The sequence below is a fragment of the Bombina bombina genome, chromosome 6 (genome assembly GCF_027579735.1).
Source record: "Bombina bombina isolate aBomBom1 chromosome 6, aBomBom1.pri, whole genome shotgun sequence".
Classification (NCBI taxonomy): Eukaryota; Metazoa; Chordata; class Amphibia; order Anura; family Bombinatoridae; genus Bombina; species Bombina bombina.
Genome location: NC_069504.1, coordinates 884,237,792 through 884,251,593, shown reverse-complemented (window position 1 = coordinate 884,251,593; position 13,802 = coordinate 884,237,792). Strand labels below are relative to the sequence as shown.

Genomic DNA, 13,802 nt, shown 5'->3' with positions numbered 1-13,802 from the left:
ATGATACATACGGGCAAGCGGATCAACAGATCCGCTGCCCATGTGTAGCGAAGGCGGGCGGACAGCAACTAGAGAAACTGTCCGCCCGCCGCTTAATACATGGAGCCCATTTACTCCACAGATCTCACTTATTTCTCCAAACTTAAAGATGTTAACAAAGAATTACAATACCAAGAGTAAGAAACAAATTTGATGATAAAAGTAAATTGGAAAATTATTTAAAATTACATGCCTATCTGAATCATGAAAGTTTAATTTTGACTAACAGCTCTTAAAATCTATAGCAACTGATGAAACAATGGAATCGCAACATTGTGCTTTGGCTCCACGTGGGACCTCTAAAAAAAGTGTAGCTAAATGTCACATTAAAGCTAATAATTTACGGACATAGCAGCCAACCCAAAGGTATATAACTAAAGTTGCACTACAAGCAAAGATAATAATGTTTTAAAAGTAGCTACAACTTGAAGATCATATGTGACAAAGACATGCAATATTTGGGTGACAATCCAAAGGGGTAACAACATGGTTGATATTTGTGGCAAAATAAGAAAAGGTGTAACAAGATGGTCGACAGCCATACATAACACTGGGTGTAATAACACAACGGACAGGCTTTCTTTTATCGGACTCCTTCCAGGTGTGTGAGAGCATAGGTGCACCAATATGGCAGCGTTTCCGGGACAGAGTAGGTGTTACCATAGCGATCCGGTCCTCTTCCCTCCCGCACTGTTTCTGGGCTCAGTCAGTGCGACGAAACTGACGTCACTGAGACGCGACCTCGTCGACCGACGACGCCAGAGAGAAAAAGAGCGCGACCCGGAGACCGGGGAGGGGATGAGAGGACACGGGAGAGGCGACGGCTTTATACCGGACATGTATGGGGTTTTTTAATACCTGCAATCGAGATGTGAAAGAGATAATCACATCTGTCTAGGGATGCGAGGCACAATTCATTCGTATGCACCGGTGTAATTCCGCGGGGGAGTGTAGGTCTTTGTATAATCCTTAGAGCCTGCTAGAGTAAACGATGTAAGTGGCTGTGTATCTGACTGGCTAGGTTAGACTGCACCATTATTCTGTATATACTTGCAAAGCATGGCAAACCAGTGCATACAGCCGGCACCTCTCTGTTATAACCTTATACTATGGGCACTAAGCATGCAAGGGGTATAAACCAGCTGTACAGGGGGTTCATATTTGTTATGTCCTCTGCAAGAGAATACGACAAATTAAACATATTTAAGTTTAAATATATGTTAGAAACAGGCGATGCATGTATGTCTGTACACATCTGGTAGTGCAGTATTCAAGCTCATTGGCTGCTCTAGATTACATTGTATTAGTGAAAAAAAGAAAACACCCAGAAACCTTAAAACTAAAAGTAGTAATTATTCAGCCCCAAAAAAAAAATGGGGGAAAAAAACCCACCAGAATATTTATTTTGAAATATAATTAGAAAGTAATATTTATTTTCTTCTAAAGCCAATCAATACTACTCAATGCCAGGCACATAAAATATACACATAACTTTATTAAACAGATACATTCTTACTACATATATGGTTATAGCCATTGATTCTTTTTACTATAGACTTAATTACATGAATAACTGTTTCTGTTGTCCATTTATTTGTATCATACTGTGCATTTGTTGAGTGACAAAGATGTCATTATCAATGTTTAATTCAATAAAAGTTGGATCAGTTGCACTTTTACACCTCGTAGACAAAGAATATTAATGGGGTAAAATATAGTTATAGCAGTTACATAAGTTTCTACAACGCTGCAAAATTTTAATAAAAAAATAAATAAAAACCTAGTTTTTTTAATAGATGTTATTATTTGACCACAATTACAGTAATTGTGTAAGTAGCTTTGTACTGGGATACAGAGCCAATAACCATGACATCATTTTGTCATGTTAAAGTGATGGTAACATTTACGTTTTAAAATCCAGTCCAGAATCTAAGCAATATTTTAATTGATCACTTCTAATAAAGATGTGCTGCAACTTACTTTTTATCTAGCCGTGCCATTCTAATGCCCTGCACTCCGGACGCCCACTTCAAAACTCATGTTTTTTGAGCTAACAGTTTGAACTGTTCTCCAATCAGCGATCTAGCTACAAAAGAAGTTCTGTAAGTCTAGAGTGCAGATTGGAGAACAGCTAAAACGGCTTAAAAAAAAAAAAATGAGTTTTGAAGTGGGCGGCCAGAGCGGGGGTATTAAAATGGCACTGCTAGATTAAAAAGTAAGTTACAGCATATTTTCATTAGAAATGATCAATTAAATCCCAACTAAAATATTGCTTTGATTCCGATCCTGATTTTAAAACGTGAAGTTTACCATCACTTTAAGTTAAACAACAGTGATTATGGAAGAAACAGGGAGGGGAAAAGATGAGTGTGGGCTCTAAATATTACATATGTGCATTCTTATTTTTTGCTCCCTAACAAATGTGGCAGTAAGCTGCTGAAAAGCTGCAATTGTTTCTTTTTGGAGCCGCAATTATTATTGTAAAAGTGCAACACACTGAGATCTAGATTTACACAGATCGTTGTTGCACTTTCTCAAAAAATGTTTGCTCCGAAAAGAACAAATTTCATCAGTTTTTAATGTTTCTATGACAATGTTCCCCTTGTCTGGTAATTAAAATTCTGCTCATATTTGCTTTTTTATTGACTTCTGTAATACTGTAGGCATACAAAATAGTTAATGTTTTTGTAGACCTAAATTCTAAGTGTCATGTTTGTGATATATATATATATATATATATATATATATATATATATATATATATATATATATATATATATATTTTTTTAAATTTCTAAATAAAACATACCCCATACCTGACAGCATGTAATGTGGGAAGCAGACTCTGTACTTGAACTACTTTTTTAATGTTGTAGTGGGGAAATGAGTGCCTATTACCTTGGATATGATATATTACACACACACAGGTGGAAAAATATAATTAAAGCTACTAGTACACTCTATATTAAAGATAGGGAAAATTAAATTTTTTCACTTTCCTGCTGCAAATCTTACTTATCCTTGACTTGTGTACTAGTGGAAATTTCAAGCCAGATAATATATATTATGAGCTATATTTATCAAAGGCTAGATGAACTCTGTATGTGCTTCGCCTGTAACTGTGCCCCAGCTCGCCTCCGGAAAAGCGCACATGTGCACCTGAATTTATAAAAAAAAATAGACATAACTTTGCGCAGGTGAACTGGGGCGTAATTATGATAAATTTTGCCTGTCGGAAAAAGCATTTACTCCCTATTTATCACAGTACATTGCTATAAATATTTATGCCGCCCTGTTTTGATTATTTAAAATGTTTTTTTAGGTAACTATTTAGCTTATATTATATAATGTTTTTGTGCTGTTTTTGCCATATGTTGATAATTTAAGATCACAAAAAAAAAATATATATATAAACTGTTGGTACCCATGTGCCTGTGGAAGTGCAAATTTCTGGCAATAACAATCTCTTCTTGGTGCTGAGCCTTTGAAAATTTAGTTAAAAGAAGAAAGTACTGCTTCACAAGATGTAAAAGCATGTATTATAATGGTGTTCGCCTCAGTCTGTATGGCAAAATATACAACACGCAATTGAAGCCGAAATTTCAGTTCCCTATCGGCGCAAAGCAATGATAAATAAGAAACTGGCTGTATTTGTAGATCGGGCTGTTAAATTACGCCTATTACTAATGTATATTGTTGCACTCTGGGGAGCGTGCCGTGCGCCTAGGCGAATGCAATCGGAGTGCAAAGAAGTTTCTTTTAGATTTGCGCAATTATAGGAGCAGAGTGGTTTGATGAACATGACTATCAGTTCGTATGCTCTTTTGGACGGAATTAAAGGAGAACGGCTTTGATAAATCTACCCCTAAATATCCATTGGCAGGGGTTAAATACACAGTGCACAGATGGCTTGGTAAAATGGAACTGCTTAAAAAAATATTTTTTTTAACGTACCTTTTACAAATATAGATTTCTCAGGTCTGTTCTAAGCACATTTCAGGAGTTTAAAAGTTCAGACTTAACTTTTTGCTCCTGAACAAATTTATTTAATTTTGAGCCTTACATAGTAGCTTTCTAAAAAGGCATACCTGGTGCCTGCATGTTTTATATTTTTGTCTACCACTGCCTGGACCATGCACACGTTCTGTACATCCATTGATCGTTCCTCACACTGCTATAGGTGAGGATTGTTTATTACAGCATTTGCTATAACAATTTTACAGTGCAGCTTTTTCTTTAATTTTGTTTCCATTTCTAATATTTGGTCTCTGATCAAGCACCCTCCATTCACTGCCTGTCCTGTGTCAAATCAAACAGTCTCTGTCCTCATCCTAACACTTCCCATTATCCTGTTACAATCATTTGTCTCACTATCCCCTCATGCAGGCCCTGTGCTGTTGTTGCTTTAGAGCATTAATATGTTTTCATTAATGGTATATTGTAGTCAGATTTTTTCCATCACAGAAATTATGAATTAGCAGAAAATAAAAATAAAAAAGCATCAAAATGAGTAAATACTATTTATATTTATAGGAAATGCATGCTTTGGCACAACTTACATTGAAGTATCTATTGTTTACTAGGTAATATGGAGAATGCCTGCAGCAGTATTATCGTATGTTATTCATTTTAAAATGCCCTATTAAGATAAAACAAAATACAACAAACCTTTAAGCGTCTGGCTGCTAGAGAGGACAGTGAGTTGCCTCTGCAATTCACATTCTTGTATACTTTTCCTCAGCCTCATTAATTAGAGACCATGACTACTATCTCTGTAATCTATATATTTTTTCTACTTTGAAAGTTTTAATAAAAATAATTGCATGTATCCTGACAAACATTCACGGCTTTAGGTGAGGGTATGACCAGTCACCTCCATTCACCAATCATGAAGTATGCCTTGTGCGTTACTTTGACTGAGCAGATAATAAACCAGTAGAGAACAAAGCTAATTGGCTAATCATAAAACTCATCTAACAAAAGGGAACATTTTATTTTTTGTTATAATTTACCTTTGTCTTGCTGTTTGTGATGCTCAAGCATCCTTCTGGTGTAACAAAAGATGATGGTGGATAAAGCTATATAAAATAAAGGAGCTATAAATAATTTTTAGGTAGCAGTGAAGATGTAACAATATATATCCCAAAAATACCCTAGGAAGCCCAGACATTTGCGTTTTCTTCCTTTTGAATCTGCATGTATAGTGTGTTTTTTAATATGTGGCATGACTAGTTTCTCAGTATAGTAATAGGTTTAAACTGTTTTAGATTATTTTATGTGTTTGCAAATCGTATACGTATATTATTGCAGATTCCCACGATGAGGCACGTTCCAGTTCAGCGCCACTTGCCGTCATTTTCAGCCCACTTTTTGCCCCAAGGAAAACAGGACAAGCTTTTTGAGACATGTGATGAAGAAAATTGGGGTGAAGAGGAGGAAGACGAGGAAGAGGAGGAGGAGGAGGAAAGACAATTTAGGAGGTCATGTACACCACCTCCCGGACAGAGGAAAGGGAGGAGACAAAGACTTCGGGCATTTCGGTCTCTTTATTTGCGCCTTTACAAGCGCTCTGTAACTTTGCCCTTCCATTGGAAGCTGTGGGGTGGCCTTGGGGGAAGGAGGAGGAGATTTTGGGCAAAGAGAAGGGAGGGGGGCGGTGGTTCTGGGGGAAATGATGTGGGAAGAGCACACAATGCAATGAATTCAGATGGAGCGGCATTGGGAGCCAATTACTTAAGAGAAGAAGATGCAGGTAAGAGGACACTGCATACTCCATTTCAATAACCGATTAACATTGTTAGTATGAATGACCTTTTTCTCTTCTAATTTTCTTTTAAGGTCCCTCCCTTGGTCTCCCCAATGGATTTTCTTCACATCCTTCAGACCCTCAATCCATCCTCATAACCAATGTCTGCAGCATCGGGGCCCAGGATGGCCCTTCGCAAAATGGTCTGCTACCACAAGATGATTTAACTCCACCTCCTGAAAAGGAGGTTACTCCTACACCACCTCCTGCAGCTCTGACAGAGGAACATGTGGGCTGTGTTCAGAGTAAGTTCTGTAAATCATTTATAGGTAGCCGACAATTTCCCCCTTGTGTGCCTACCATATAATATGCTACGTGTTCTTGATAGCCCACTTTTATCGGTTGCCAACAATAGATTCCTCTGTCAAACCTGTATTTGAATGAGCTATCATTGAGGTAACTTTCTTAACCATGTCATCCAGTTTTACATGTACATCCAGTTTAACATTAAGGGCCCTGACCTCTTAAAGGGACACTGTACCCAAATTTTTTATCTTGTGATTCAGATAGAGCATGCAATTTTAAGCAACTTTCTAATTTACTTCTGTTATCAATTTTTCTTTGTTCTCTTGATATCTTTATTTGAAAAAGAAGGCATCTAAGCTGAGGAGCCAGCAAATTTGTGGTTCAGAACCATGGACAGCATTTGTTTATTGGTGCTGCCCAATCAGCAAGGACAACCCAGGTTGTTCACCAAAAATGGGCCGGCATCTAAACTTGCATTCTTGCTTTTCAAATAAACATACCAAGAGAATGAAGAACATTTGATAATAGGAGTACATTAGAAAGTTGCTTAAAATTGCATGCTCTATCTGAATCACAAAAGAAAAAATTTGGGTTCAGTGTCCCTTTAAGCTTTCAGGTCTGGCAAAATTTTATCAGTGCTGCAAGTTCCCGTCAAAGAATTTTAAAAGGGAAATATTTTGCTTAAAGGGACACTGAACCCAAAAAAATTATTTTGGGATTCAGATAGAACATGAAATTTTAAGCAACTTTCTAATTTACTCCTATTCTCAAATTTTCTTTATTCTCTTTATATCTTTATTTGAAATGCAAGAATGTAAGTTTAGATGCCGGCCCATTTTTGGTGAACAACCTGGGTTGTCCTTGCTGATTGGTGGATAATGTCATCAACCAATAAAAACATGCTCTCCAGGGGTCTGAACCCAAAAAAAGCTTAGATGCCTTCTTTTTCAAATAAAGATAGCAAGAGAACGAAGAAAAAGTGATAATAGGAGTCAATTAGAAAGTTGCTTAAAATTGCATGCTCTATCTGAATCACAAAAGAAACAATTTGGGTTCAGTGTCCCTTTAAGAGTTGTTAATCTCCCTAAATTGGCTTCAAGATGTATTGATTCATACATTTCAATATAATGCTCCATGACACTGAGTTTTTGATAATATGCCCTTAGTAACTCACTTGGCAGGTTGTATGTATTGCTCTAAGAGCCAATACAAGTTCAGGTTATTCCATGCTCTCTTGTCCCTTAGGTATACTGGACCAGTTTCTTCAGTCGTATGGAAGCCTAATACCTCTAGCAACAGAGGAAGTTTTGGAAAAACTTGAAGATGTTTTCCAGCAACCATTTACTACCCCTGCAAGGTACTGTGAACCATTTTAAAAACCAAGTATCCTAGATAGTTTTTGAGAATAGAATTATCTTAAATGCATCAATGCTCATCGTTCATTTCAAGTGGTTACATTAAGCTTTAGCTTTTAAAATCTTAACTCATCTATTTAGTATTCACACAATATGCTGTCCGTTTTTTGTATCAAAAAGTCAATTTCAGGGTAGTTAATAGGCATGTGCAAAATTCGGCGTTCGTTATAAGAACATACCGAATGTGTCGCGGGCTGCAGCATTTGACTATTTTTGTTGCTGGAATTATTGGTGTAAAAGTGCAACAAACAAATATCTGTAGTTGCACAGATAATGAATTTCACATTTTTGCCCATGACTAGTAGTTAAAGGGCCACTGTAAGTAAATATTTTCTATGCCTGTTACTAACTACCCCAAATATACTTTTCATCAATAGCATTTCATTAACATATCTCTACCGTATATCAGAAATCTTGTCTGCAAATTTAATTGTTTTCCAAACCCACTCCGTGGGTATCCTTTGCTCTGTACCAATCCGTTTACAATACCTAGGTTTCAAAATGGCGCTTTAAACACAAAGTTATAAGTATTTTGAACATGTAGTGCTGAAAATAGTGGGCAGGATAACATGACATCTGCGAATAAAAGATGTAACTTTTAGAACGTTATGAAACTTCGTTTTGGAGAAAATATAGGTCAGTAGGTTTTAATTAATGTTTATTAACTTTAATATGTTAGTTGTTTAGCTTAAAAATTATAACAGAAAGTAATCCTTTAATAGATGCTTGTGATCCCCCATAGCAGCCCTGTTTCCAGCTCACAAAGAAGCAGCAAAGGAACAAAAGATTCCATTCTAGGATAGCAAGCAACAAACTGCAATATCAACTGTCAGTTGTCTCTGTTTCAGTACTTTATTATTTATTTTAGGGGAATTAAAAATAACCAATCTTGATCATGTGTTTATTGCTCAATGAGAAGTTATTGTGGGAAGATCAGTTAAATGAGTACTACACGGGGACTTTACTAATGATCAACTCTTTACAGGAGAGCTGTAGTACAGCACCTGATCCATTCATACCAACGAATGCCAGGGAATGCCTTGCTACGTGGTTTCCGTGTTACGTACAAAAGACATGTGCTGAGCATGGACGATCTTGGAACCCTTTATGGACAGAACTGGTTAAATGACCAGGTAAATAAATATGCAAGTGTAACTACAATTCTTTGCCATGGCTCATTGAAGGGATGTCCACTCTTCAGGCTGCAAATATGATTTTCTTATCTTCAAGCTTAGGGTTATCAAACCTTATGCCTGGGGGTCATAATGTGGCTCTCAATCTCCCCTAACTATACTTTTCTACTTCCTGTTTAGAACAGACTTCTTCCTTACCCTCTGTGCTGCCCCTTCAATAAAGGATACCAAGACAATTGAGAAAATTTGATAATAGAAGTAAATTGGGAAGTGGTTTACATTTGTATGTTCTTTATAATGGAAAAAAGTGTTTAATGCCCCTTCCAATACACAGTTGTAAGCAATAGTTTAATAATACAGTGCTCCAACACATTAGAGCAGGGGTCGACAAAACGGTTTAGAGTTGGTAAGAATATTTAGTAGCATGACATATTTTTAGGACCCAGACATTGGTATCTGTATATAGATCTATGGAGAATAATCCAAAACGTTAGGTGCCAGTGGATTTGTTGAGCCCTGCATTAGAGCATGTTTCTTTTGCACTTTTTATGTCCCTTTAGTCATTTTTTTTAAATAAGGGATCACTTTTTTTTTTGTTTGGATTCCAATAATTTATCAACTTTCCATGCTGACCCTATGTTATAATAAATAATAGTTGGGCACATCAAATGTTGTACAGCCTTTCTACTAGCTTATATAACTGATCACTTTCCAAAAGAAAGATCCTTAAGTTCTGGTGGGTTTGTACTCGCTGAAGACTGGATTTAAATGCCCCTGTTTTAAGATGCTCTATAATATGATCAAAACATCTCTGAACAGGACTGTGTGTCTTATTCCTGTTACCTGAAGAATGTACAGCTTTATAAAAGTGTTTACAGCTGGAGAAGTAAACAAGTATATAGTGCAAACAGCATTTCCTAAAATGCAATCAACACAATATGAGAAACATGGCTGGAAGTGAATACGTTTCAATGTGCTTTTATTCCAGGTTATGAACATGTATGGGGATTTAGTAATGGACACTGTGCCAGAAAAGGTGAGTCTCTATCACACTTCACACCGTATATATTTCTTTTATAACAGATTGCAGAAAGAAATGATCTTTTTAGAGCATTTTATTATTATTATTATTATTATTATTATTATTAAAAAAAAAAAATATATATATATATATATATATACAAATCGTTCGTGGGAAACGGCACTCGCCAGCTAATCATCCACCAGGTGCTCGGCAAAGTAAATACATATAGTAGAGAAGAACTGGATCCAACGGACGGCCTCCGTTGTTAGATGTGATCCAAGAACAGCCGGCACACAGGAAAATTTTTCAAACTCCGATTTATTCACAAAAAAGAGAAACCAAACGTTTCGGCTCTATCGTGAGCCTTTTTCAATGGTATACAGACCGGTCTGTATACCATTGAAAAAGGCTCACGATAGAGCCGAAACGTTTGGTTTCTCTTTTTTGTGAATAAATCGGAGTTTGAAAAATTTTCCTGTGTGCCGGCTGTTCTTGGATCACATCTAACAACGGAGGCCGTCCGTTGGATCCAGTTCTTCTCTACTATATATATATATATATATATATATATATATATATATATATATATATATATATATATATATATATATATATTGTTGGCAACTTTTGTTGTAATACGTGGAAGGTGGGACATGGCGGCAGATTGGGGACTGAGCAGTGGCCACTCCTGATTGCATTATGAATCCTGTCCTGCTCACGAGTGGTAGTGCATTGGTGGGTCTAAACACGTTTACGTGTATGTTTTACCACTTAGTAGGGATTAAACATATAGTTTGCAATGAGCATGTTTTAAATAAAATTATCTATAGAATGATAGAATTGGTTTTTTGTTTATCTAGTCATGGTGAATGGGAGATATATAGTATGTAACTATTAAAGGGATATAAAGGCCTGCAATATCATTGATTCTGCTGGCTATACACAGTATATGCCTATTTAACATTTTACCTAATAATTGAGATATCTTCCTCGCCGAATTTTAGCCACTTTCCTCACCTCCAGGGCAGATCAGGCATATTTATGGGAGCAGGCTTTGTGAATATGCACTACTCATGAGCAGAAAATGCTGATGATGTCACGTGACATGACTGCACTCTGAGTAATACATATTCATAAAGTTTTAATAATCTTCATTTTGTAGAATATTTTAGTTGATCATATTCTTGATTGACCATTATGTCCATCTGTGACTCAAATGACAGAATGGGTATCTCAGGTTTTTCTTTTTTATAAGGTAAGGCAATGACTTAACTTATTTGTCATATTCACTTGTCCTGGGTGGTGATAAAACATGAGACTTTGATGGCACATCTTTAGTAAACATGGAAAAGTAGCACAGAAGAGGACAATGGAATATTGGATGAAATAAAATGTGTTCCGTAAGAGCTAAAATTCCTTAATAGTGGACCACTATCTTGATATATAGCCAAATAAATGATTTTCAACAACTGTAATGCAAAATCATTTAAGGACTATATGTAGGACGAACATGAGGGGATAGTTGTACTAGGTTTTAACAAAGCCCAAGAGCCTATAATTTTATTTATTACCTGTATCTGTAGACAAGTATGCTTTTTGGTTCCTAAACGCTGTTACTACCTCTTATGCTTTGTATACATTTTTTATTCTATGAATTGGATAATATCCTCATACTATCTATATTTCAAAGATATGTCAGGTGTAAAATCTCAAGTTATTCTCACAATAAAATATATTTGGAATTAAGATAAGTTGTTCGTCTGTAAAGGGACATAAAACCATTTTGTGATTCAGATAGAGCATGTCATTTTTTATTTTTTTTTAAGTTTCTAGTTTAATTCTTGTGGTGGTATTTGTTGAAGAGAATACCTGGATAGGTAGCATGCAACTGTCTGGGTAACTATATGGCACCAGTTTTGCAACATTCCTAGACCACTAGATGGCAGCAATAATTGCACAATCTAGAACATTGTTTTTAGCATTCTAGCAAAGCTGCCAAATAGTGCTCATGGGGAACGCCTGCTTCTAAACCTACTTATCTGGTTTTCTACAAAGGATACCAAAAGAATTAAGTAAATTTGATGAGTAAATTGTAACTTTTTCTTTTTATTGTACTCTCTACCTTAATCATAAAACTTTTCTTTGCTTTTTCCTCCTTTTTTCAGGTTCATTTTTTTAATAGCTTTTTCTATGACAAATTAAGAACAAAAGGATATGAAGGAGTAAAGAGGTGGACAAAAAATGTGAGTTGCAATTTGAATTCACAAACACACTCACTATTTTAATAATTTGAAAACAAGTTATTTAATTGTTCTTTTGATTTTGTCCTCTTTCCAGGTGGATATTTTTAGTAAACAGTTGCTTCTGATACCTATACACCTTGAGGTCCACTGGTCTCTAGTCTGTGTGGATGTGACAAAGCGGACCATAACATATTTTGATTCCCAGCGCACACTGAACCGGCGCTGCCCCAAGGTAGGTGACAAAACGGCTCCCAATGATACTTCCAAAGATGTGTAATCCCTTAATGCTCTACCATGCATTTAAAAGTGCATGCTAACATGATTGTGTGTGTTTGGTAAAGAAAATGTATTTTCTAACGTTTTTAAGAAAGGAAAACTAATCTATTGCTTTATCCCTAGGCGCATCTTTGAGTGAGTTTAATTGTTATATGACTAGGTGACATTACTTTCATGGTCTTAAACTTCAATGAGCTGCTTGTTTTAGCATGCACAATGTGACGAATAGCCTTCATCTTTCGCTTCACTTTAAAGGAAAATTCCATAGAAGAAATTCAGTTATGTTTTTATAATGGAACACTATATTGCCAAAAGTATGTGTACACCTGACCATCACACCTATATGAACTTGTTGGACACTCTATTTCAAAACCATGGGCAATAGTATGTAGTTGCCCCCTCCTTTACCGCTTCAACAGCTGACACTCTTCTGGGAAGGATTTCCACAAGATTTTGGAGTGTGTGGACATTTCTGCACATTTGGTAAAAAGAGAAAAAAAAATGTAGGCATTGATGTTGGATGAGAAGTTCTGTCTCACGATCTGCATTCCAATTCATCCCAAAGTTGTATGCAGGCCACTCAAGTTCTTCCTCATCAAACTTGTTAGAAATATCTTTATGGGCCTCATTTTGTGCACAGGGGAACATTAGTACTGGAATAGGAAAGGGCCTTCCACAAAGTTGGAAGCACTAATAGTCTAAAATGTCTTTGTATCCTGTAGCATTAAGATGAACCTTCACTGATACTAAGGGTCTTAGCTCAAACCCTAAAAACAGCCCCACACAATAGTTCATCCTCCACCAAACTTTACAGTAGGAACTATGCATTCCGGTAGGTTGAATTTTCTTGGCATCTGCCATACACAGATTATTCCATCAAACTGCTAGGTAGTGAATCGTGAATCATCACTCCAGAGAAGACTCTGTTCCAAAGTCCCAAGGGCAGAAATTTCACTAACTGAATTGTGACAAAGGTGGCATCCTATGACAGTGCCACATTTTAAAGTCACAACTTTTTTGTACTCCCAGTGTTTAATAACATGTCATGGGTATGTGCTGGATTATTTTTCCGATTGGCAATGGGTGTAGCTGAAACACTTGAACTCCATAATTAGCATGGGTTTTCACATACTTGTGGCCATATAATATATATAAATATCACATTTGAAACTTACATTTAAAATGTTTGAAGCTTGTAAAATTATTCTATGACATTCATAGATGCAGGAATAGCTGTCATTCTAACATACATTTTTTCAGTGTAGTTCAGGGTTTTTTCAAAGTCTTAGATAGTGGGCCTCCCCTTTGGCGAACCTTTAAGATGAGCGCCCCGCAATTGATGGTTTTTATATTTTGAAACAAATCTCAGGCCTACTAATGTGTGTTGTTATATACATTAGAGTCCTATTGAATAATTTGCCAAATGTGTTAGTCAGAGTTGTTTGAATTACTCAGACGCTGTCCAACTCGTATTGGAACAGCTCTGATTAATGAATTTTGCAAATGAAATATGACTCTAATGCTGCAAATTATTCAAGATAACTTAGCCTTCTCTGAAGGGACTCTAACACTGCCTACAGCATGGCAAACATACAAACAAGACAGAAGTCTCACGCTGAG

At 36.3% G+C, this 13,802-nt stretch overlaps 1 protein-coding gene across 4 annotated transcripts in view; it reads left to right on the top strand.

The window, feature by feature from the left end:
* Positions 1–696: 696 nt before the first annotated feature.
* Positions 697–13,802, top strand: part of SENP3 (SUMO specific peptidase 3) — a 38,330-nt gene continuing 25,224 nt past the window's right edge. The window contains exons 1-8 of one of the 4 annotated variants that reach the window (XM_053718389.1): positions 697–878; positions 5,350–5,791; positions 5,878–6,090; positions 7,337–7,448; positions 8,492–8,639; positions 9,628–9,675; positions 11,829–11,906; positions 12,001–12,138. In XM_053718389.1, coding sequence (XP_053574364.1) covers positions 5,359–5,791; positions 5,878–6,090; positions 7,337–7,448; positions 8,492–8,639; positions 9,628–9,675; positions 11,829–11,906; positions 12,001–12,138 — 1,170 coding nt within the window. In that variant the 5' untranslated portion in view covers positions 697–878; positions 5,350–5,358. Of the gene's footprint in view, positions 1,033–3,356; positions 4,220–5,349; positions 5,792–5,877; positions 6,091–7,336; positions 7,449–8,491; positions 8,640–9,627; positions 9,676–11,828; positions 11,907–12,000; positions 12,139–13,802 lie in introns of those variants that run through there. The other 3 variants (XM_053718390.1, XM_053718388.1, XM_053718391.1) reach the window with 3 other exon arrangements.